The sequence below is a fragment of the Buteo buteo genome, chromosome 5, assembly GCF_964188355.1.
Source record: "Buteo buteo chromosome 5, bButBut1.hap1.1, whole genome shotgun sequence".
NCBI lineage: Eukaryota > Metazoa > Chordata > Aves > Accipitriformes > Accipitridae > Buteo > Buteo buteo.
The window spans coordinates 21,645,296-21,669,082 of NC_134175.1; the positions used below are offsets into that span (position 1 = coordinate 21,645,296).

At 38.1% G+C, this 23,787-nt stretch overlaps 1 protein-coding gene across 2 annotated transcripts in view; it reads right to left on the bottom strand.

Moving 5' to 3' along the window:
• HECW2 (HECT, C2 and WW domain containing E3 ubiquitin protein ligase 2) overlaps positions 1-23,787 on the bottom strand; it is a 172,852-nt gene that overhangs the window by 52,478 nt on the left and 96,587 nt on the right. For both annotated transcript variants that reach the window (XM_075028037.1, XM_075028038.1), the window contains 7 exons: positions 18,906-19,000; positions 14,887-14,962; positions 12,842-13,011; positions 10,136-10,278; positions 6,490-6,590; positions 3,624-4,955; positions 2,213-2,308 (listed from right to left, as the gene is read on the bottom strand). In XM_075028037.1, coding sequence (XP_074884138.1) covers positions 2,213-2,308; positions 3,624-4,955; positions 6,490-6,590; positions 10,136-10,278; positions 12,842-13,011; positions 14,887-14,962; positions 18,906-19,000 — 2,013 coding nt within the window. The remainder of the gene's footprint in view (positions 1-2,212; positions 2,309-3,623; positions 4,956-6,489; positions 6,591-10,135; positions 10,279-12,841; positions 13,012-14,886; positions 14,963-18,905; positions 19,001-23,787) is intronic.

Here is a 23,787-nt window from a genome sequence, read left to right on the forward strand (position 1 = left end):
CCCATTTCAAAAAAAGTAGTATCTTCTGATGAAATAAAAATACTCAAAATTTTTAACCACAGTTTGTAAACAAAACATTAAAGTATTCCAGGAAGGATAGGACTGTTCACTGGGGTGGGGGGGAACAAACCACACCAGTTTAAATTTGTGAATTCATTATTCTGCTTAAATGTCAAACCCTAGGCCACTGTATAATAGTTGACACTTTTCTTGTGCTGATTATATGTCCAATTCTAACACACAGTCACCATTTCTGTAATGTGGTCTTGAAGAAAAGCATTTTTGCCTGCATTCAATTTTACATACACAAGTTTAAACACTTGGGCAATGGTTTCTAAAGTAAAGCACCTGCATCAGTGTTGTGATAGACAAGAATATCTTTTGTTAGTCATAACATTGTTACTCAAATTTGTTACAGACAACTTAGCTTGCCGAATTGCAAAAATGTAATTCATCAAGGTTGTGTGGTCAAGTATATTTGTTGATTTTTCCCTAAGAATGTAGGAATTGGAGCATAATGTTGCGTGTTATAGGCAGAAATACTAGATAAATATTTCAATTCTTTCTCTTGTTCTTTAACTTAACCTACACACAACTGAAAGAAATACACTTATTTTTCCTTCTTAGTTTCAGATTCTGGTAAAACAACAAATAGAATACAACCCAAATTACAAAGAAATTACAGTTTATAACTCAAAATTACATTCTCAACATTTCTCTACTTTATCACTATTAAGATATTAAAACTGTTACATATCTGAAAGCAGAGCTTTGGAGAGAAAAACTGAATCTAGGCAACAATTAGTATTTGAAATTTTATTCACATTAGCAAATGAATGATCTACATAAAGATTGCATTGGGCTTTGATTGTAAAGGAATGATGTGTATATGCATGCCCATGCATGACTGTGTAAAAATCTCAGCAGATGTCAGAAATGTTAGAATACCACACAGCCAAAGCTTTTCCATTAGCACTCCAATAGTTTTTCCAAGTAGTTCTTGTAATGTATAGTTTGCTTCTGAAACACAAAAAGCAATCTATGTATAAACCATGGTATTATAAAAGCTATCTCTATGCATTTCTCATTTGTTATACTGATCTCTGAGTATTTCCCATGATGTTCTCTGTCTTTTTCAGTATAAAAAGTGATAAAAATGCAACTGAAATATATGTCTCCCAGGCACAACTTTGTAAAAAAATAACACTGTTTTTTTGATGTGGCAGTTAATTAACTTTAGGATCTGCACTCAGGACTGATCTGTTATATGCACTGATTATAACAGAAGCAGCAGGGAGCAAAATCTTCTCATCATGTTGGCTTTCTAATACACAGTTATACCAGTGTTCTGCTATCAGGCTCCTTCCAGTTACCCTCTCCAATTAGAGAGCACAGTCCCATTCCATACTGTGAATAAGGATCTATTCATTTTACACTAAATATCTGAATTTCTGAGTCCTTTAAAGTAATAGAGCTTCACCAAAGACTACAGTGGGTCTGAATTTAACTTTTTTTTGCTTTTTTGTTTTAAAGTAATTTTTGCCTCTTAGCTGTGTAGCTTTTTTTTTGGCCCTTCTCCTTTCTTTAAATATCTAATACTGAACAGAGTTTCACTGTTCCAAGTTTAAGCAAGTGAATCAGTCCAACGATTGGGAGCAATGTATTTTTCAAATGCGTTAGAGAAATTACAATTTATCTGTCAATTTAGGTTCACCTAACTGTTGCTTAATACCCAGGTTTATTTTAATTCAAAAATTCTTCACAGTGCCTCAAAAAATGCAAGGAAAACACGGACACCTTTCACATAATCTGCAGAGATTAAAGATGTTACATATTTCTTTGTAAATCATCACCACACAAGAAGTATTCAGAGATTTCAGAGTGATTGACATCTTTCCCTCCAAGTTCCTCATACATATCACCTCACCTCCCTACCCATGTGCACTGCATACTGAAAAGACAGCACTTCTCCACAAATGTCACTTAGCAAGTCTGTATACGCCAGGCGCAATTATCGTAACACATCCTGATAATTTGCACACCGAGCACAATGCCTTTTACAAAACAGCACTAGGCTTAATCATCATCACTCCTCACTTAGAACTTTTCAGCTGTTCATTCTCAGTTCTTGCATTTAAAAAAGAAATGTAATGAGATCTCAGTATTGAGATTCAGGCAGCCTATCCCCCAATTAAAGTATGAAGAACCTCACTTGGTGGTAGAGCCTCATCCACTCTCTGGTACCGGCTAACGTCCTGACGTACTGAAGGCAGCGACCTCAAGGGCTGATGGCCATTGGCTTGAGAACCTGGAATCAAAATGCCCACAAATTATTTTTTGAGTCAATATGGGGAAGCCTTAGAGTTGCCTCTAAAGTGAACAAGACACGCTAAAGCTTCTGCTGAACTATAGTATTTTAGGATATATCTAATAGTCATCTATTTTGGGGGGGAAAGTAAGTTATGTCTACAATTCTAGGTAAGTGATTTCTCTGGGATGAGCTGCAGTCCTGGTCCTGAAAATGTCACCTCTTGGGATGTGCCACATCCACCTGTGACCAGCAGAAGCCAGGGCACAAAAACAACAACATGTGCCTGAGCCATATCCCAGCAAAGGACAAGGACAAAGCTCCACCTAGCCCCTACAAAAACCTTGCTGTAAGAGTGGGACGTGAAATTGTCCATTGACCTTCCTTGCTGCAGCCACACTGACCCGCAAAACATGGTGCAACCTGACACCTAATAAAAAGAGAGTCCCAAATGTCTAGAAAATGCTGTAAAATGAAGTATTGACAGTATTTGAAATAAATACCAAAATTATTCTTTCCAAACAAAAAAGCTGTTTATAAAGAGAAGAAATTAATAGATCCCAAAACTTTTGAAATGTTATGAAAAAGACACGATCAGAAACCCACTTGATTAGATCCATTTCAATCCCTGAAGAAACAGATAATCCATTGTGAAATGTGCTTGGAAACAATCTGTTAGGGACACATTTCTATTTTCAGTGATTTTAGTGAGACAGAAAATTCTCAACTGTTAAAATAATTTTACAATTGGTAAGAGTTTTACAGCGTTAACTTGAGTAACACATTCCTCTCCTCCCATGGTTCCAGCTGTGCTAGGATGCGTCTATACAGATAAGGAACTGGGAAAGGGAAGATAAACAGCCTGAAGTATGACTAAAAATTATTGTCTTCCTTTTTTCTTTCCTTTCTTTTGATTACCCTTATGTTTTAATGCTAATATATAAACATGTAAAAGAAAAGACCCAAATATAAATTCTAGTTTGTATTTCATAGTTTGGGGATTTTGATTAGCAGGCAGGGTAATATTGTAGAATTCTTTATTCCTCGCCATCCTCCTTCTCACTACTCTCTCAAGAATTAAATTATATCCAATTTCAAAATAAATGTCTTGGATATTTCAGGTCTGATTTTTTGTTAAATCAAAAACCCCAAGAGTCTTAAAGAAGGGAATAAATCTCAAAGGAACAACAAAAAAGTATCCTGAAAGATAATGAAATTGAGAAATGGAGATCTTTATTTTCAGTTGTTAATTTTTTAAATTATTTTTACTGGCTGCAGAAAAATCACTTCAGAAAGTGCCTCCTGCAGTTGTTACCTCCAGTAGCTCCTTCAACCTGTGCTGTGGCACCTTCACAAGCTGCTTGGGCTCCTTCAGTTTCTTCATCCTGAGACTGGCTATTGGCAGCTGCCACCTGCAGGCTTCTTCTTTGCCAGATTTCTTCTGCTTCCCCTTGGTCTTGTAATTCACCTGCCTCAGCCTCCTGTACTTCCTCCTGAGGTAAATGTACCGCAGGTAGAGAACCAGAAGTACTTGCAGAGTCCTGTGTTTCAGCACCCGGCTCAATTCTAGCTGCATTGGTGGCACAAGCTCCCTCTTCCTCCTCCTGAGAAGAAAAGGCTGGAGTCTCGGGAAACCTGGCACTTTCAGAAGAACACCGCATTTCAACTGAGGAACGTCGCACAGTCGCACTTCCGTTGCAAGAGCTGTCTGCCCCTTCCACGTCACTCTCCCCTTCTGGCCGAGTACTAGCCTCACTGACGCTTTCCGTGCGAGCAGGATCACTCTGCTCCGTTTCTGATGACATCTGGGAAGGTTCAGACCCTTGATCAGTGGATTCCACTTCACTAACGCCCCTTCTGCTCCCAGCAGCAGCAGCAGCTCCTGCGTCCACACTGCTAGGAGGTTGCTCTGCCTCCTGAGCAGCACACGACTCGCTGCCAGCCTGGTCTGCCGGTGCTTCACTTTGAGAACCTTGCAGGCTTTCACCTCCTGCTGACTGTGATAGTGGAAGCTCTGGGAGAGTCTCCTGCTGGTCATCAGTTGATGGCAAAGGAGCTTCAGAGGCTGCAACATTTTCATTCTCTGCAGGCCCTTGCACTGCCTGATCTGATGAGTAACTTAAACCACTTCTTTCAACATTTCTTGTAGCACCATTAAGCATTACTAAACCACCGTCGTCTTCCAAGGAAGATGGAAAACCCAGGTCTTGATGTAGCTCATGCTCCTCTTCATCTGAGTCAATGTGAAGCATAGCATTAAGTCTTGTGTCAGTAGGGAAGCTACTCCTCAGTTTTGGGGAGGCTCCACGTGGACGCTCACCACAGGCAGACGTCCCAGTTCTGGGATGATTGTTGTGTTCTATTGCATCCAGATAGTCATTTAGTGAGTCCTGGCGACCTCTGGTAGGTGATGATCTTGAAGCACCGGAGGTCAACTCATCCTGGTCTGTTTCCAGGGTTGTACTAGTCCTTAAAGGGCGTCTCAGGATTGCTTCTCCAGAAGATTCCTCAAGGACTGGACCATTGGAACACACTGTGGATGTATCATGATGTCCTGCTGGCATGTCCTCATCATCAGAGGGGCTCCCCAAGTCTCCATTTACAGAATTCACTCCTAGCAAAGTGCCAACTGTTTCTGGTGAAGCGTCTGCAGAGACACAAAGACTGAACGTGAAACACAGTGCAGCAACAGACAGTTCATTCTACTTTGCATCACAGAAGTGATGTAAAAATACACATCTCTCAAGATGTTTGCTTATTTCAATCAGACAATAAAGGCAGGAAAATACAATTAAAACAACAGAGGCATCTACAGCGTTATAACAGCAAGTACAGAATTTTCTCTGTGTAAGTCTATACTATTTTGTAGGATACAGAAAATTTAATGGATGTGAAGTATGATTTCAAAGGACTCTCATTTTGCTTTTAAAAGACAAAGCCCTGCCAAGCATCTTAGCAAACTGTCAGTAAAACCAGCCTCACAACCAAGGAACCAGTTTTCTACAGCGCATCTGTCATATCCAAAAAGTAGGATTTACACAAAGCCCGTCACTGACACCAGTTGCTGTTACAACCTTAGCAGCATGCAAACCAGCATCTGAGATCACATGAGGAATCACAGATTGTGTACAGATATCAAATTCTATGCACAACATTTATTTTTGAGTTAATTTATAGGACTTTCCATTGTAAAGAATGGGAACCTACTTAAGTAAAGTTCATGAGATATTAGTTATGCTATGGTAATACATATAAAAGGGAAATTAAAATAAGCCATCTCACTTGAGAGATGAGATGGTAACTCTGCACATGGAAATTAAACAGGCATAGAGTTGAATAATCCAGCTGTAAGTGTCTGTACACGTCTACAAGAAACCTAACACTGAAGTCAGTGGACTAGAGTGCCTGGCAACAAACAGGACTGAAGACAGAAACATTTTTTTAATGGTGCCAGAGCAAAAATATTCATGAGATACAGGACTACATGGCTACAGAAAAGGCAAGAATGTTGTATCAAGTTAAAAGACAGAGCAATATCTCACTACCAAAGTGATTATACGAAGTCTAACGAAGGAGAATCTAAGATCATAAACATGTAAACAGACACATATGATGTGGCAGACATGTAACTGTACTAGCCATGTTCTGCTAGTTGCCTTCAGAACAGGAAAAAAGGGAAATAAAAGAATTGCCTAATGGAAGCATGTCTTCTCATAACCATAACAAATATTCTTGGTTCTAAGCAGGACACAGTTCTGTGAAAGGGGGACAGGACAGAATGATCTGCATGTACACCAGCAGGGGATGAGAGCACAGGTGGAATCTTACTTGCAACTGCTTACCTCAGCCAAAGGTGTTACAAAGCAAAGATGTTACAGTGTGAAGAGAAACAATGACTTTGATTACCCAAATACCATAAAATGAGAATCATAAGCAGATTCATTTAAAAATCTATCTAACAAAATAGGAAAACAATATGGTAAGTGTTGGTGTTTTGGAATTACCATCTCCAAAGCAGTACCTGACATACCTAAACTTTGAATTCCAATAGAAAAATCTATAATAGAGGCACGGTACACAAATGAGAAAGTACATTACCACAGAAAATCCTAGAAATTGAAATACATAGCAACTCTCTCCATACAACTATCTGGAGATCCAGATCATTGACAAATTCTCACCTTCGTGAACAGAAGATGTGATTTCCACTTTGAACTGGAGATATCCACTTACATGATCAGCTGGGAGCCTTCTGCCAAGATTATAGCTGAGAACCTGGTCTCTGCAAAAACAAAGATATTGTTTTTTTTAAAAATTTTAACTGTTTTTATTTTTCAGTATTTTGTATCAGAGGCTCTTATCAGATAACAATCAGCATGATAGAAAGTAATTTCCGTTACAATCTTAAAATCGGCCACATACTCTGGCTTGTATGGCAAAGTACAAACACCAACAATGGTGTAAAATACCTTTAGTTAACAGATTAAACAGCCTAACAAACTACTTTTGATCATTTCCAAATACCTATTGTGCCCCAGCAATTCTTATACAGTTATAAATCTCAAGTCCTAAAGAAATCAAACTGCAAAGGATTCCCTTCCCCTAACCTCCTCCTTCCCCCAACCCAAGTATGTGTTCTAATTAACAAAACCTTTCATTTTTTAAAACCTTCTGCCCCCTTGTGGTTTTTGCTATATACAAAATTCCCAGATTCTTCACATTTTAGTTCTCATTCAATAAAGTACTTCTGCATTCCTGTTTAGAAAAGCTACTAATGCTTGGATTTAACTTCAAACATGTTCTTAAGAGTTATTGAATTCAGAGGGACTCAGACTTGATTAAGCACTTGTATCAGCTTGAGACTTAGGATCAGATCCTGGGCCATACATTCTTATTAGGCATAGCCATAACTCACAGCCCCAGCTCCCCTCAGTGCAGCTGGGACAGCTAAAGGGTGAGGAGGGAGCTACTGAAGACCTCCATAGGAAATTATTGTTATTTATGGAAATAAATTTATATTGGTATAAACGCCTCTCCTTTAATGGGAGCACTCCTACTGCAATATGAGTGACAGACTAAAACAAATGCAAGGTCATTACTGAAATAAGCTGCAGCAGTTTGCATCCAAACATTAACTTCCAGCAAAAAAAGTCCCAAGTGGACAACGTAAGGCAAAGCAGCCTCCCCATGTTGCTCTATAGGCTGCAGTACATCAAATTACAATAGTAGTGTCTCCAGGATCCATCACAGATTCATCGCTCTGTACTCCAACTACAATTCTTCAGCTAGACTTGGGGGGTATCCTCAGAAGTTTGCAATTTAAGGTTTCCACAATTTTTACATGAAGTTTATATTACTCTAGGCCACTCGAGATTACAGAAAGCCACAATGTGAATAATGTCTGCTCTGTATTCAGTTGAATCAATACTAGATGATTCTCATGCTCATTTATCATGTTTTCCATGAAATTTAAAGCCACTGGCCATTTTGTTGCACAAACTTGTGAGCTATGATGACAGCTAAAAGTGGGGCAGAATTTTAGTTCAGTCTGTCTAAAATGGCTGGTTCTAAACTTCACCTTTTCATTCATTAATACTGATCATTAATACAGGGAAGGGCAAGTTAAGCATATGGTGTACTGTAAGTCCTTGGACTTTGTACATGTAATTTTTCAAGTTCACATCTTAACCCAGTAGAGGATTTTGACTGTCCTTGACATCATGAAAACGAAGAAGAAAGTGAAGATGTTTTACTTGCTTGATCAAAAACAAAATAGAAGAGAATTTGCAGTCGATTGTATGTTTGGTACATTTCTACTTCATGTCTATATTAACCACTCCTTTACTTTGCAAAACATCTGGTGAAATGTTGTCTGTCTTTACCATGTCTTGGAAAAAGAAACCCTGACAACTGATTGGCACACAAAAACTGTAAATGGACAAAGAAATTACAGATGAAGAGGCAAAACTGATTTAACATCAGTTCTAACAGCAGTATGGCAAAATCAAACTAAATACTTACCTATGTTCTTGCTACATATGTTATACAGCCCTTCCTTTCCTAAAAAGATTTGATACATCAAATATACAAAACTGAAATATGGAGAAGAAAACAGGAAACATCTTCCAGAATACTGGTTTGAAAAAACATAGACAAGAACTGATAAACACAGCAAACAGGTAACTTCCAGACCTCACAGCACTAGGAATCCCAGAGCAGAAAAACATTTTGGGGTTTAGCATGGAAATGAAGACCCTGAACCAGGTTTTGAACCCACTCTGTATCACGGTGCTATTTTTGAGTATATACCGGTGTGCAAATTTATTAGAAAAAGCTGCTTGCTCAACTTATCACAATTTGTTGAAACTCAAAGATGAAGCATTTCTTAGAAAAGTTGGATTTACATACACCTGAACTGCTCTTGGATACCACTACAAAACAAATGGGCAGGCTTTTTTTTCTCTTTTTTTTTTTTTAAAGAAATTTTCTATCAGAAGACATCATCAAAATTTTAAGCTGCTCTTACAATTTTATTCTTACCTTACTTACCAGTGTAACCACCACTTTGGAAACTTAAAGCTGAAAACTGTTTTCAAATTGAATTTGATTTTCTCCATTTATGCAACTTGTTACTTTGATGGGAATATCTGTGAAAAAGGAGGCCAGTCGTTTATATCCTGCTTTTTGTGCAAAAGCATGATCATACTGCCATGCCCTTAAACTTTCAGGGAAGAATATACACATTTTATTTCACCATCATTCCTCATGGGCCTCATCTGGTGGCCTTCTAAAGTTAATGTAGGCACAATAACTTTAGCAGACTTTGAGTTAGGTCCTATACAAAACACATGTGAATAATTCAGTTCCTCCCATTGTCTTTCAAGGAATTATTTTTTCTAATTTGTCAAATATAGCATATATATGTAAAAAGATGTTAACAAAATAATATACTCTACAAACTGCTCTGTCTTAAATGTAGAATTGTATTTTTGCACATACTGCTGCATCTCTTGAGGACCTCCAGCCATTTGCTTCACACCTGCAATGTATCACAGTGCTTAATTACCAAGTCTCAGGCTCTTCTCAGTGCATATGTTTGTATGAAGGCCTCGTTGGATCATCCACTTGATTATGCTATGGTCCCTTCCAGTAACTATCATGAAGTATAAAACCTCTTAAAAGTTTCTAAGTGACTTGCATCTTTATACCAGAACAGTTAGGTATCAAAAAATGAACAGAAATTTTTAAAATTAGTACAACAGGTGAAATTTCAGTCCCTTTAGTTCACTATTCATAGCAAAAGGCAATTTTAATTTCGTAGTAGCACCAGCACTCTGAAAAATAAGGAATCACAGCCTTGCAGTTCTGGCCAATTAGCTGAACAGGTATTAAATCTCTGATTATTAAACTGACAATAAAAATACTTGAACTGTAAAAGAAGTGAGACAATAAAATCTGCTTCTTCTAAAAAATTTGCACACAATCATGTCGTATTGTGATAATGCCCTGCTTCTTGACTACCTAGCCAGAGGGTGAACATTTTTTTGTGAGGATAACACTTTTTGCGTAAAGAAATTAAGCTGAAAACAAATTATAGACACACATATACACAAACATGGGTACATGCATTCAGAACAGGGTTAGAAACACTGACATCTGCCAGTCAGGGAATAAGGCTATTAAAATGCCTACTAAATTGCTTACTACAGATGCAGTAGAAATTTGCTGTTCTGTGACAGTAAGCCAGAAAGGCTGCTCTGCGCCAGCATCCTAGATGCTGAGTCTCCCTGATCAATGGAAATAAGCATTAAGAATGTATTAATTTACCCAATTGCATGTCTCTCCAATAGTCTCTGAACTGGTATGGTTAACTTCCCAAGAAAGCGCTTGATGATCGGACGACTCTTGGCAAATTTGTCTTTAACCTCAATTTCCAGGACATCTGTTAGAAGTGCAACAAAAGAATATTTCTGGAAGGAAAGAACATATTTGACACCATATCAATACACCTTTATTCAGAAAGTATGTATATAATTACTACTAGCATGCAGTGAACTCTGAAAGCAATGATTGATGACAGCAGTTTCCATATTGCAAAATAACATCAACATAATTTATAAAGCACTGTATTTTTGTGTATGTAAATAGCCTCTCCGGAAACCCTTACCCTTTTACTGTTCCTTGAAAATAATTGCTCAGTAAGAAATTGCACTAGATAAAAGCACTTTCATGGTCTACATCAGAAAGGAGAAAGCAATATATCCTAGTGCTTGCTTCAATTTGGTTAGCAGAAAGCAAGAAGATAAGGTATCCTTGTTGTACTCTATGAGGTTACAGAAGAGTAGCCAGGTCAACACAGGAGGAAGGAGGAAAGTGTCTCACTCTAGGCTGTGCTTAGTGAACTTCCCTTCCAACACCATGCTTTGCTTTTTTTTTTTTAGGCATGACAGGAAGTCAAAAGGGCAATGTGTACGCAGTATTTTCAGGAGCACTGTAACTAAAGAAGGAGAATTTTCTGTAGATTTTTGCCCCAAAGTTCACAAATCTTCTCAGCAAGTTCCAACAGAACCTTTTTCTGCACTTGGGGCCTTTAAATGACATAATACTAATTTATAAAAGGTTTCTTGATGTCTGGTAAGATCATTCTTCCACCTTTCCCTATGAGCTAACACCATCACAGTTACTCTCTTCAGACTAGCACCAATTTTCATGAAGTTTATGAATACTTCATCTTTGAGATCTGTGCTGCTCTGTCAAGTCTGCCTGCCGATGTCCAAAAGATTCAAAAAGTGTACAGGGCAAATATATGAGCAGGCATGTTGGCAGACACACACACGTACACACAGTGTGATAACAAATTCCCTTAAGAAAGCAAGCTTAGGAACTGAAAATTTTTATTTTTCCTCTAGATTGTAAGATATTTCAAACAAACAAACAAAAAGGTATGGTATAACCTACTCAGAAAAGCTGAGGTCATCTAGTTATACCTTTACTATCTGCCATCTTTAAGACCTCTGAGCAAATCACAGTACAATGCCCCATACACATCTGGCTAGATAGCTAAAGGTGTATTGAACAAGGAACAAAAGAAGGAACAACTCTTCAGTTCAGCTGTAGACATCAGCTAAATATATTCAAAACCAGCAATTAAATTGGGTCAGGATTAAAAACACTTCCTCATGCTAGGCAACTGTTGGAGCTGGGTTCCTGCGATAAACAGAACTTAAAGATTTGTCACTCTCAGTTTGCTATAAAATTGCAAATTATTTTGCAGAAAGGAGTAAATGTAAAACAGGATCCATTCTGCACCACTAGGACAGCATATGTAATGGGATCATAAGCTGCTGTCGTCAGAGCATTGCTACAGGGAAGATAACAGCAGCTAAAGCAAGCTGATACAATGCGTGCACCAGTGAACATCATCACTTTTCTAGTAAGCTTTGAAACCAGGGAGAACTGGAGGAGGAAAAAGGGGAAAAATAGGAGTAGATTTTCTTTCTATCTACTAGATAGATGGATGGACAGACAGAAAGATGAAGAATCAATTTAGAGGTTAGAACTCTCACTTTTTTTAAGATTTTAAGACTTCCACACACCTACAGTCTTTCCCACAACCAAGCACCCCTAAGCAGAGCTAATGCTGGCCCTTCTCTGTTCTGTTTTACTGCTTGTTTGGTTTGATTATGATTTGTGGGAACATTTTCCAAAGCTCACTCAATTTTCCAGTTTTCCTAAAGAACACGTTAACAATCATCACACACGGTACAGGCATCTGCTCATTAGAAAACAGGCGCAGATCAAGAACACTGCTCGCTGGTCCTGAAAGCGTTATGGACTTATGTCAGTATTTGCATCTTGTTTCCCACATAAACATTTATTTTCAAAAACACAGCCTGGCTCTTCTGTGCTCAAAGACAGTTGTGGGACTGAGTTCCTTCTCTGAGACCTGCACAGCTTACCCAATATAAACACATCTGAAAAACTGGCTTCTGCCAAACTGCCTTTTTTTCCTTCTTGCTGAGTGGTGCTGTAATGCCTCCCTGGGCTTTCCTTGTTACAGCAGTGCATACAGAGGCTACACCAAAGAGCATCCCCTCTGCCTGACAAAACTGAAAGCTTGCCACCTGCTATGCACAATAAGAATATCATTTCCAAATGAACAGTTGCAATCACTGAGCATAAATGCTCACTTACTGTACCTTTTCTTAAAGAGTCTTCTCACAACATATAATCCATTTTAATTAATTTATTTTTGCAATTTCAAGAAATCTACAGGGCTGTTGAGCGAGTTCAACTCTTGTTAGCAGAGAAGGGAACGAAAACCGCACAGCAGTGCATCTTCAATACACAGCTTAAATACGTAGATGATAGCTGTTTCTATTCAACAACAGGGTTCCTAAAATTACTACAATTTCTGTGTCAGTTTAAATAACTAGCTATAAAATAAGCTCACAGCCTTCAGAGAGTAAGGACTAATGCATAAAGAGAAAATACGAATCAGCTGGCAGACAGCTCTGAAAACGGATACATTACCTCTCTGTGCCAAACAGGATTAGTTGTGTTACTGATGATAGTCGACCTTCTTTCCTGGCCATGATGAGCAAATGTAGGAAACGTACTTTTCTTGCCTGGCTGAATGGACATCTTTAGATAAGGATCAGGGTTGAAGAACATGCCTTTTTTAAGTCCAACTGCTCTAATATCTATAAAGCAAAACAAGAAGGAAGGAAAAAGGAATTGAGTAAATTAAAGCTAGTTCACAAAGTAGTGCATTCCTAAAATATTACGCAGGAAATCAGTTCACCATAAACTACTAAAAAAAGCAACTTAAAATTACTCATATGTTAACTGGATCCAGCGTACAGAACATACTTAAAGCAGGAAGTCAAGTGTTTTCCCAAGACACTATAGGAAAGAAAGATATCAACATCCTCATTTACATTTTAGCCTCCAGCCATTTGTAAAACAAAAAGCATGAACTTCTAGCTCAGCTACAAATGTTTTTCTCAGTATGTAAGGTATTTCCACTCTTAAAAAGAAAAAACAAAAACCACAAAAAAACCGTCACACAGTACTTGCTCTGTTTCTGGGTAAGGGGAAGGGACTAATATAAAAAACTGTATGTGACGTAATATAGTGAACTCATGCTTTCCCACAGTTGAGACTTTGATAAATGCAATTTCAAATACTCATTACCAGGGCTGCTCTGGACTATGATGTACACTTTCACCCAACTTAGAAGAAGATAACCTATCTCACATAAAAGGAGGCAAAGTTTTCTGAAAATATTTCTTTCTTCCTAGGGAAGCCTCAGTACTGCAGCCCTTGCAACTTGCAACAATAAATAATAATTTCCTCAGGTGCATATTCTCATGCCTAAGGACTTTAATGATAGCACAAGCTTAAAAAAACAACAAAAAGAGGTATTTTTTTATATAACATTAGATTTTAAACTTAACTGTAAAATATTTCTCTGTTTAGGTTTGCTGAAGCATGAGATTTTTGTGTCTTTCTCCATTAGGTACTCCAATACGCTGCATGCAGACTTCATGACTCTAATGCAACTGGTGCATACATACTTAGATAAGCAGTTTATACATGCAGGCAAAATTCACTGAGCTAAAATGAAATGCCCCACCTGTGGATTCAGTAAAAAAGAAATCCTACCCAAAGTTCAAAATTAGGCCACACAGTAGAAATACTATGAAATAAAGGGTAATTGCCTTTAAAAGCAACAACTTTGCATGTGCAAATGAGCAACCAAAAAAATGTTCTGGGAAATATGTTGCAGACCTATCAGTCAATACACCTTTCAAAATTAATTTAGGAGACTCCTCTGGCTGAGTCACAACATTCCATTAAACACAACAGATTTTTCAGAATTCACAAAACAATTATTTTTATAGTACCCTATGTGAGTCTATACAACCTATCAGCTCTATCCCAGATACTTGCTGAAAGACCGTTTCAAAAAGTGGGGTTTTTTTCTGCTCTACTCCTACAATCTCTAAATGTTTTCATTGTCAGCTCTTCAAGATTCAGAAGCAAATTTTTTCTGTCTTTGCTCAAGCTGAATATGCGTTAGTCTCACACAAGACTTCCCATGGAATAACGTGCTAATCAAAACAAGTGAAGCTGGTAGAATGTACCCCTACAGCTATTTTGCTGTAGTGACAGCTTAGCTCTCTTACAAGTAAAGATTTTTTTCTTTCTAAACCACCATTTGCAGCCATTGGTTTTTTACTGCTTCAACGTGATGGAACCAGCTTGCATTTTATTTAGTGGCTAAGTTCTCTACTCTTCAGTCTGACAGAAACTGTCCTTTGTGCAAACTGGAAATTTCTCCAAATTTTTCATGCTGGGATCCATCACATCCATTTCTTTCACTCCTGGAGATTCATGATTCTGCCTTGTTTTCAACAAACAGAAGTTCTAAAGAAATGACATCTTTCAAGCCACTAGAGTGTGCTCCTACAGAGGCTAATGAAGAAAAGTGTTCCATCTTTGATGTTATTTAAAACAGCAATTATTTTTTTTCAACGGTAATTTGTAAAACACAGAGTAGTGTTGTTCTTTACCTGATAGGGTAAAGCTGACTAACTTCCTAGAGTGCTGGGCTCCAGAAGCACCTTCGTCCACACCTTCTACTCCCATCTGAAGAGGAGAAAAAAAATGAAATATATCACAGAAGTTTTCATCTGCTTTGTACATGCTTGAGGATGATAATCCAACTGTAAGGTAGCATGCAGGGGAAGAATCTGGCCAACTGCTGTCTATTACCACAGACAGGCAGAGCTACAGCATTTGTTTCTAGGAAAATATCTATTATTTATGCCACACAGTGCTAATACACCAGTACTTGGAATCTTCCAGACAGAACATGTATAGGCTAATACACATGCAGACACTATTAGTCAGAGAAAAGGAGACTGTATTTTCTTACAGGTTTCCCTTTTGTAGAATAAAATCAACAGTGTGGATTGGTTATGCATACCAAAGCACTGAGCTGGCCAGTGACAGCATGCGTAACTTTTGTCACTTTCCACAAATAGATAATTTACCGCACAACAAAAAAAGCAGAGAGATCAAAGAGAGACTAACAAAGCCTTCAGATCTATGAACAAAAGCTCCTTTTAAACAGAAAAAGTGCACCAGATATCTAAATATGGATGTGGTCTAAAAGCTGATGCTTCACAGATTTTTCAGGTTTGGTGTCTACTGAAATCCCTCATTAGGTAAAGCACTACTTCAAAATAAAAAGTTCCTCTTGTGTTAATGTCTTATTAATGTCTAGCTCTTTCAACTAGCAGAAGAATTTGTCTTTCAGGACAGGGGTGTGCATCCAGCTGAATAATCTACCATGCAGACATCAGTGGAGCTATCTTTGAAGTCAAATGGTTCTCCAGATAGGTGCTGCACTCACTCCCTGGCAGAAGAGGTGACACAGCCTGATGAATAAGCTTGAGCCAAACACAGCGCTGGGGATTAATACTAGTGATAGAACAGAAAGTCATCTCATCTATCGAGCAACAACAAAAATAACCTGAATAAAAACTCGCACACCTATGTGTGTGGATGAAGTATGTAAACCAGTTTTGAGCAGCTGAACAGGTGTTTGAAGTTACTGGATTGATAAACGATTCTGGAGCTGTGGTAGCCATGAGGAACCTGCTTTGATTAACCAGAAACGAAATCATTCCTTTTTATATTGCTTCAAGCTATTTAATATCATTAGCTTTCAAATGCTTCCTAGAACGATCAGCAAGCACACTGGAAATTTCATCGGAATTAGCAAACACACAGAATTTCTCCCGTTGCAAAACAGGAATACTTCATATGGGACAAGCAGTCAAAGAGAGTGATGAAGAAATAGCAATGATGTTGATACCTGACATGCCCATGGGCCTCAGCGGTCTTGTGAGGGAACACGCCGTGCCAGCAAGCGCCGCCGCTCACCAGTCAGCCCATTCCCCTCCCTCACGGCTGGCTTCACGATGCAGCCCCATCCTCAGGGCAAGACATTTCTCACCAGAGTGCTCAAAACTGTCCCTTTCCCACCCAGCGTGACACCAATACGCCAGTGACTTCATGTGGACACGTAAGCAGGGACAGCTGGTAGTAAAATTATGAGGCCATCAAAAGCAATGGGTTAATTGCAGCTGAATCAGTGTCCCCTCATCTACAGAGAGAGATTCCCTGGAAGCAGCAAGGGGCGCATCCCCCTGGGATGGTGACACTGCCCAGGCAAGGCCGGAGGAACGCCATGTATTCCAGTTTACGCTTTTGGGCTTATTCTAACATGCATCATTTTCTTGTTAAAAAGGTTATTCATCAACAAAAAGGCCTTCCTCATTGTATACCTGTTTTTCTGCTACACCACTGACTCTGTTGTTTACACTGCTAATCACTACTTCATTTTATAGAAAATAGGATTTGCCCACAATTCAGCTATAATAAAATGAATTGTAACAGTGTTCCCTAGCGCTTCCATGGTTTCGCTATATAGCCTTTTCCTGTTCCATTATGACCTGAACAGCAATTTCAATTTTTCTGTGCCAAGTACAAAATTTCATCCCAGCATACATGCTTAGCCTTTGTAGTGCAAAAATCTAATCTCATCTGGTGTAACGCAGTGTTTCTGAATGCTAGATCAGGCTTAGTATTTCCACTAGTTCAAATGAACACAACAGGATGTTAGTTGCTTATTTAAGAATGATGGACTGAAATGCCTGGTGTGGTATGCCATCAGTATGTGGAAAACCAGGAACATGTCTCCCACCAAACCACGTAAAGCAAAAACACAGAATGATCCAAGTAAGCAAGTAATTTATTGCAGGTTAAAAAACGGGAGCGGGCATGCCATGATTCTCTTACCATTTCCATGAACAAGCATTTCTGTAACAACAGACATGACCAGCGCCAAGACAACAAAGTATTCTCTTCTGCACAGTGCTTAAGCCCAACACCAAAACCATGAAAATGGTGTGAAGTATTAACATTTAACAATAGGTATAGTTACGCATACCTAACCCAATACGGTATTTTTAGGAAGTCTCATCTGAGCTGTCATATGACACTCTCATCAAGTAAACTAACAGCTCACTACTACTGAAGTCTGTACTGTTAGAGCAAACAAAAATGTTTATATAAAATTACACCTTCTAGCAGGTGTGTAACCCAGGACCCTGCGTTACCTTTCAAAGGAAAGAAATTTAAATAGTGACAGCTGGTTAATCCCTCAAGATTGACCAATGACTCTGAAAGACAGGTCTTCAGGTAGATACCAAGTAAATAAATGCATATTCAAAGACAGAAGTTCAGATGTCCTTTTGCACAATGAACCTCAAAAATATTGGTGGATAATATGACAAGGCCAAGAAAACACACAAGTTCACATGGTTTCTCCACCAATAAAATCATTCCTATTCTCAGTAACGATACAGTGCAGCACATAGCCCATTTTAAGGGTTATTTTAAGAAACATTTTTTCCTTTGTTCAAAATCAGGCTACCTTACTGTCTTGAATTTATAAATTGATATTAAAGACTGTGGCTGTCAAGCTCATCAACTGCAACGCATTTTCTTCCATAAAATATCAAGAGTCCATATGCCTGCTGCGAAACAATATTATTCAATTAAATGATGCTATCACTTAGGCCTGTAATTTTAAGAGAAAGAAAAAACATTTGGTATAATGAGATATAAAGTCTAGTACAGCAGATATAGTATCCTATAGCCATAGAATGCATTTGTAAATAATATACAATGCTGAAAAAGTGCAGGATCAGAATAAAAGCTATTCAGTCTGAGTAACTTATGTATCTTCAACATCGCAGTTGTCAGGACACCATCCTGACAGATGTGATCTTAAATATTTGGAAGCTAATATCAATGAATCAAATGCACTGTGAAACTTCATGTCAACTGAAGAGCTAGCCTGTTAGACAAATTACTTTGATCAAAAGCACCTGGATGCAAGTTTGGAAGGCTCTTCTTCCACTACTTATTTAAACAACTAAAAAAACCTCTAAAACTTTTAGTGTTTCAAAAGAACAAGTCTCATAATGAAAGCATAGTAAGGTAACAATAATCCTCAATAGTCACAGAATTACTAAATTTAAATGGTATATGAACACTCAAAAAATTCAGTAATTTTTGCAAGAGCAGAGTTTTGTCCAGTTTCATTTTTATACTAACAATTGCTATGTCAGCAATAATTTCATTTTTAATATGAACAAATAAGAAGAAATGGAGGCTTTTGATAAGGATTCAGTTTCAGTTATGTAAGCAGTGTGAAAAATTTCTATTATGGTGTTAAATTACAGCAAATTGTAAGCCTCAAAATTGAAAGCAAGCAAAATCAAATTCTTAGCATAAAAAATTTAAGTTAAGCTCAGTGAATTTTTAGTTATTTTATCAAGAACAACACAAAGCCATGAAAAGCATTTTGCAATTTTGGTGATTTTTGTCAGACAATATGAATTTTTGCAAAAAATTGCACTCAGTGGTAAAACTAGGATACTTACATTGATAGGTTTGTCTCACAGTTAATATTACTATCTTATATAAATACATTGAACAAATAGGCTAAGCTTACCATCACAGCAGGGTTTTTCACAGTGATACATGGAGTAGTAGCTCGGAGGGCTCCACTAACACCATGGTAGTATTTAAAACAGATCTTTATTTCGGCTGAAAACAAAACAAAAATTGCATTAAATCCTTCATGACCAACCCTAGGCAAAAGAGAGACAATGAAAGGAACACATGCATATGGGGAGTCATAGTTCACTTCTGTTCACGGAGTCCGAGTTTGAGCAGTTAACTGGTATGTCTTCACTGTAAAAGCACACAGTAACTGCAACTGAAATGTATTTTTCTCTCAACCTGTAGAAAAATGGAAACCTGTCTCAAAGAAAGCCTGAGTAGAGGTTTTAGCTAAAGAGCTGGTAAATGCTGCCTTTTTTTTTTTTTTTTTTTTTTAATTCTAACTAGATTTCTACTCAGTCAGTAAAAAACAACAGCTCATTTTTTCCCAGTTCTAGCAGTGAGATGTCCATGGTCACTATTGGGTAAGAAAGGTCTAAGTATTCACAAGCCACTGTTCACACAAAGCCACTTTTGTAAATTTTGTAAGGATCCAGAGGGAAGGAAATGAGATCAGTATTGATGTCTAAAGACAAGTCCATTTCAACCTAATAGGGTTAATGTGAATTATTATTTTCCAGCAGATTTGTAAGTTGCAAATAAAAAAAAATTACACATGTTTTATTCTTAAAGTCTTTAATCATATGAAAACAAAGACCTCTCTCTACAGCCTTATATACATAGGTGGATTTCAAACCACCAATGAAAATGTTTAAAAGTACTACATCTCGTATTGACTCCTGTAGATCCCGACTAATAAGATTTCCCTTTCTGTGTGACCTTTCAAAATTTTTACTATCATTGAGCATGCCAAACAAAAAATACCCCTGATGCTGGTAAAATAAAACACAGACACAACTTGAGGATGAGATAAAATACCATAAAACTCAAACTCTTAAAGTTTGGGCATTAGCCCTACAGGTATTCTGACATTCTGGTAGGAGTGGAGATGTTAGTATGGCTGAACATGGTGGAAAGCTACAATATGCTGTTCAGTGTACTCCTGAAAGCTCATTCTATACAAGTAGGATCCATCATTCAGTGATCTGTCTTCAGAAATACTTCAACAGGAAATTAAGCATAGAGAGCGGCTGGTTATCTCCTCTTTGTGTGTTGGGTCCTTCTGTTACTTAACAGACAAAAAAAGTAACTTACCTAATTCCGCAGCTTGTATTTCTGCTACTATTTCAATATAATCAGCTATGAAAAAGACTTACCGAGACATTTGCTACTAGGATAATTCCTGTCAGACTTGGAAGAAGTGGCATGACGCATATCTGACTGAAGCTTGGAGCGCTTTGTATTGGAACATGGGAAAAGTAAAGGTTGCACCATGTTTCTAGTCCCACTGAATAAAGTTTTGTTTGCCAAACTGCATTTACTGCAAACAAAAGAGTATTATGTTTAACAAGGCCTGACCTCCACTGTTGTTCCTCTGCATTCTTCCAACCCAGCAGAACAGCTATAATTATGGCTACCTTGATCCTGTGGGATTTCCCTATTTGGAACAATATCTCTGTTTCCCTTCTCTGTTGGGATAACTCTTCTGTGTGAGGTTGATGAGGGTTTACCTCTGGGTACAAAAATGGCCACAAGCAGGCAGAAATTACAGCAGCCAGTTCAGACAGACCAGAGGATGTGGATGAAAGTCTTGGCAGTTCAATTCCTTTGACTTGGTTTAACAGTGTGTCGGTAGTCCTAAAGTACAAAAGTACAATGCTTTGTATAAGGTTTTGAGACACATATGGCATGATTCCTTGAGGGCTGAGGTATTTCATCACTGCAAGATAAAATACCCACTTATCCCTACTTGGAAGGATCAGAAATCCATCCTGCAAGCCTGCTCAGCCAGAAAGGATTATTTATTTATTTATTTTTAAATTTGCTGCAGTTATGTGTCAACACTTATTTACTACCTTCCTCCCAGAACAAAGAGGAGGCACCTCAGAACTACCCTTCAAAGGGAAACGTCTGGCTGACAGTGCCTCCAGGGACTTACGAGGTGGAAGAGCTGCTGATCCCGCTTCCTCCTCCTCACAGCTGAGGTCACACACACAGCCAAAACACGCTCTATTTACCATAAGCTTTACAGCAAAATTCAAAATGCAGACAGGATTTCTAATCACCTACAAAGGCTTATCAGACCCAAAAATTAAGGGTCAGGACCTGCAGGTTTTTCCTAAACTAAGCAATTCTACTGACCTACCAACAATGCTTATAGCCAAATGGACACACAAGAATTTCTAGCTCACATAAAACTGGAGTTTCAGCACTTGCGGAAGTTGGCAGGATATATATCAAGTGCAGGACTCTCCACACTGCAAAATGCACATATTAAGTAACCAGGACTCAAGTCCTGAGCATCTCTCAATCACACTGTGAACGTACCATGACTACATGAGAGCATGGTAAGACAACTAACTATTCCACCAAGACTCTACTTTCCAGCTACATTGCCCAGCTTTACTGCAACCCAAACTTTATTTTTCAGAGAGTTTCTGGAGCTGCTGTTTATTCAGTCTGTTGTCACTGACTACCTTCTCTCAATTCATCACTTCTGAAAAGAACCTAGCAACGCAAAGGTTATCAGCTGCTGCTTCTATCCACTGACAGTCCATAACGTGATGGTGGACAGAAGTTTGTCATATATTCTCGCTACACTGACATGTACATTCCCCTAAAGGCTGAAATGCAATGCTATGAGCTTTGCATCCTCACATTTCTTTCTCTCAACGACTTCTACAAGCATACAGTACTTTTAAATACCTGTATGTAGCTGGTGGTAGAAGAAAACAACGTTTGATTCAAGAAATAGACCTGATGGGCCTTTTCATATAAAATAAAAATTAAAAAAAAAATAAATCTTCAGGACTACTTGTTAGAAATAATTAGAAAAAGCAGAGCACTTAAAAACATGACATGGGGACTTTTTCTCCCAGTTCCCAACAGAAGCAGCATTGATTTATTTTGCGCTTTATACAGCACTACACGCAGGAACAGCAGACCTGCTCTTAGCATTGTCTCAACAGGATTAACACAAGAGAAGCTGTACATAAAATTCAGCACAAAATTGAAAAATGGCCTACCTATCACATGCACGCAGCTGTTGCCAAAGTGAATAGCAGTTTGCAAGACTGGATCTTGTACATAGCAAGTAAACAATCCCTTCATAGGGCCAGAGACAGCTAAGTAATTTTTTTCATGGCTAATAATGCTAGAAACTGCAGTTAAGAGTAGAAGAAATCTCAGAGGAACCCTGTTAGTTCAAAACAGCTGAGGACCTAGTTTTTTGACATTTCTTGTACTGTATTATCAAAAAAATGTTGATTGGAATAGTTTTTTCTTGATGACTGATGGATTCCTGAGCTCCAGGTAAATTGAAAATAGGTATCATCTGTGGCTGTTCCTGATAGAACACATCTCAGCCTACTACCTATAACTAAGGCCCCATAAATACACAGACCTCTCCAAAAACAGTAAGTTCAATTATCTGCAAAAAGGACTTCAATATTTAGAGAGTTGAGTTCAATAACCTATTCATACACAGGCTTCCTCTGAATTGTTCCATACTATAAACTCCACAATAGCATGTGTTACCTACAGAGTTTTCCCAGTTTCTTTAATTTCTCCTGCCACCTTGCTTTCATGTGTTTCGTTTAGAGGAAAACTTGCACTTCTCTTTTTCTTTCCTACTATTTCTTCCCTCAACAAGTTAATTAGCCACCTTTGTATGTGATCTGTAATGAAAAAGTTAATAGCAGTAAATCCAGCACGGGAAAGACACCTGTACCTGACCACACGACTATTTGCTGTCTCATTAAAGAAAAATATGACATTTCAGAACAAAAAGTACTTTCATTCATGGGGGAAAAAAATGACTGTACCTAGCTCTGTGTTCTTGATACCACACACACCCCATTGTCATTGACATTCCTCCAGACATCACACAGACTGCAAGAAATTCTTTCTTCATTTAAAAATAAGACACAAATGAAATTGGGGTATCTAAGATTCTTTAAAAGTTATCACACAGGCATATAAAAAGTGATATATATGTTAATTAATCTCAACACTCCATAAAATCATAATCCCCCTTCTTTAAAAGCCAATAGCTGTTATCATTTTATAACCATAGTTTTATAGCTCAGGTCCATTACATAAAAATGTTGGAATTAACAAAGGTTTCTGGGACTCAAACATTGACATTTGAATTTCAAAAGAACTCCTGCATGAAATTATAGCATTGTACTTCCCTCTATGGACCATACACTCTTGCCTCTTTAATAATAAAGAGATCAGCTTACACCAAATAATAACTTGCTTTTAAAACATCACTAATTTCCCAAAGTCCCCCACTTTAACTACCTTTTTACTGCCTTTAGTACTTTAACTTTGCCCATCAAAAAATTGCTTTAGGATAGAAAGATACTCACAATACATAAACACTTGAACATAATTCTAGAAGAATGCAATCTTTCCAGGAGACTGATAATTCAGGAAAAGAAATGTGTTCGCTGTAAGAACACGTTGCTCCAGGTGTACCCTAGTCAAATGAAATGCCTATATTAGAGCTGGAATCATTCCACACTCCATTGAGAAGGGATGGGCAGAGACACTTCCAAAAGACAAGTCAAATCCTAGTTGGGTTATAGCAGTCTGTGGAGGTAAACAGTGCTCCTGGTTAACTGTATGGAAACTGCACAGCAGCTAATACTTCCTGGACACCACAGCTAGATGCCGGTAGTTACTTGGCTGAACCCATGGCTCTCTGCAGATATAAGCATAGGCCTTCCAACATTCAATGAGGAAAAAGTTGACATCACAAACTCATT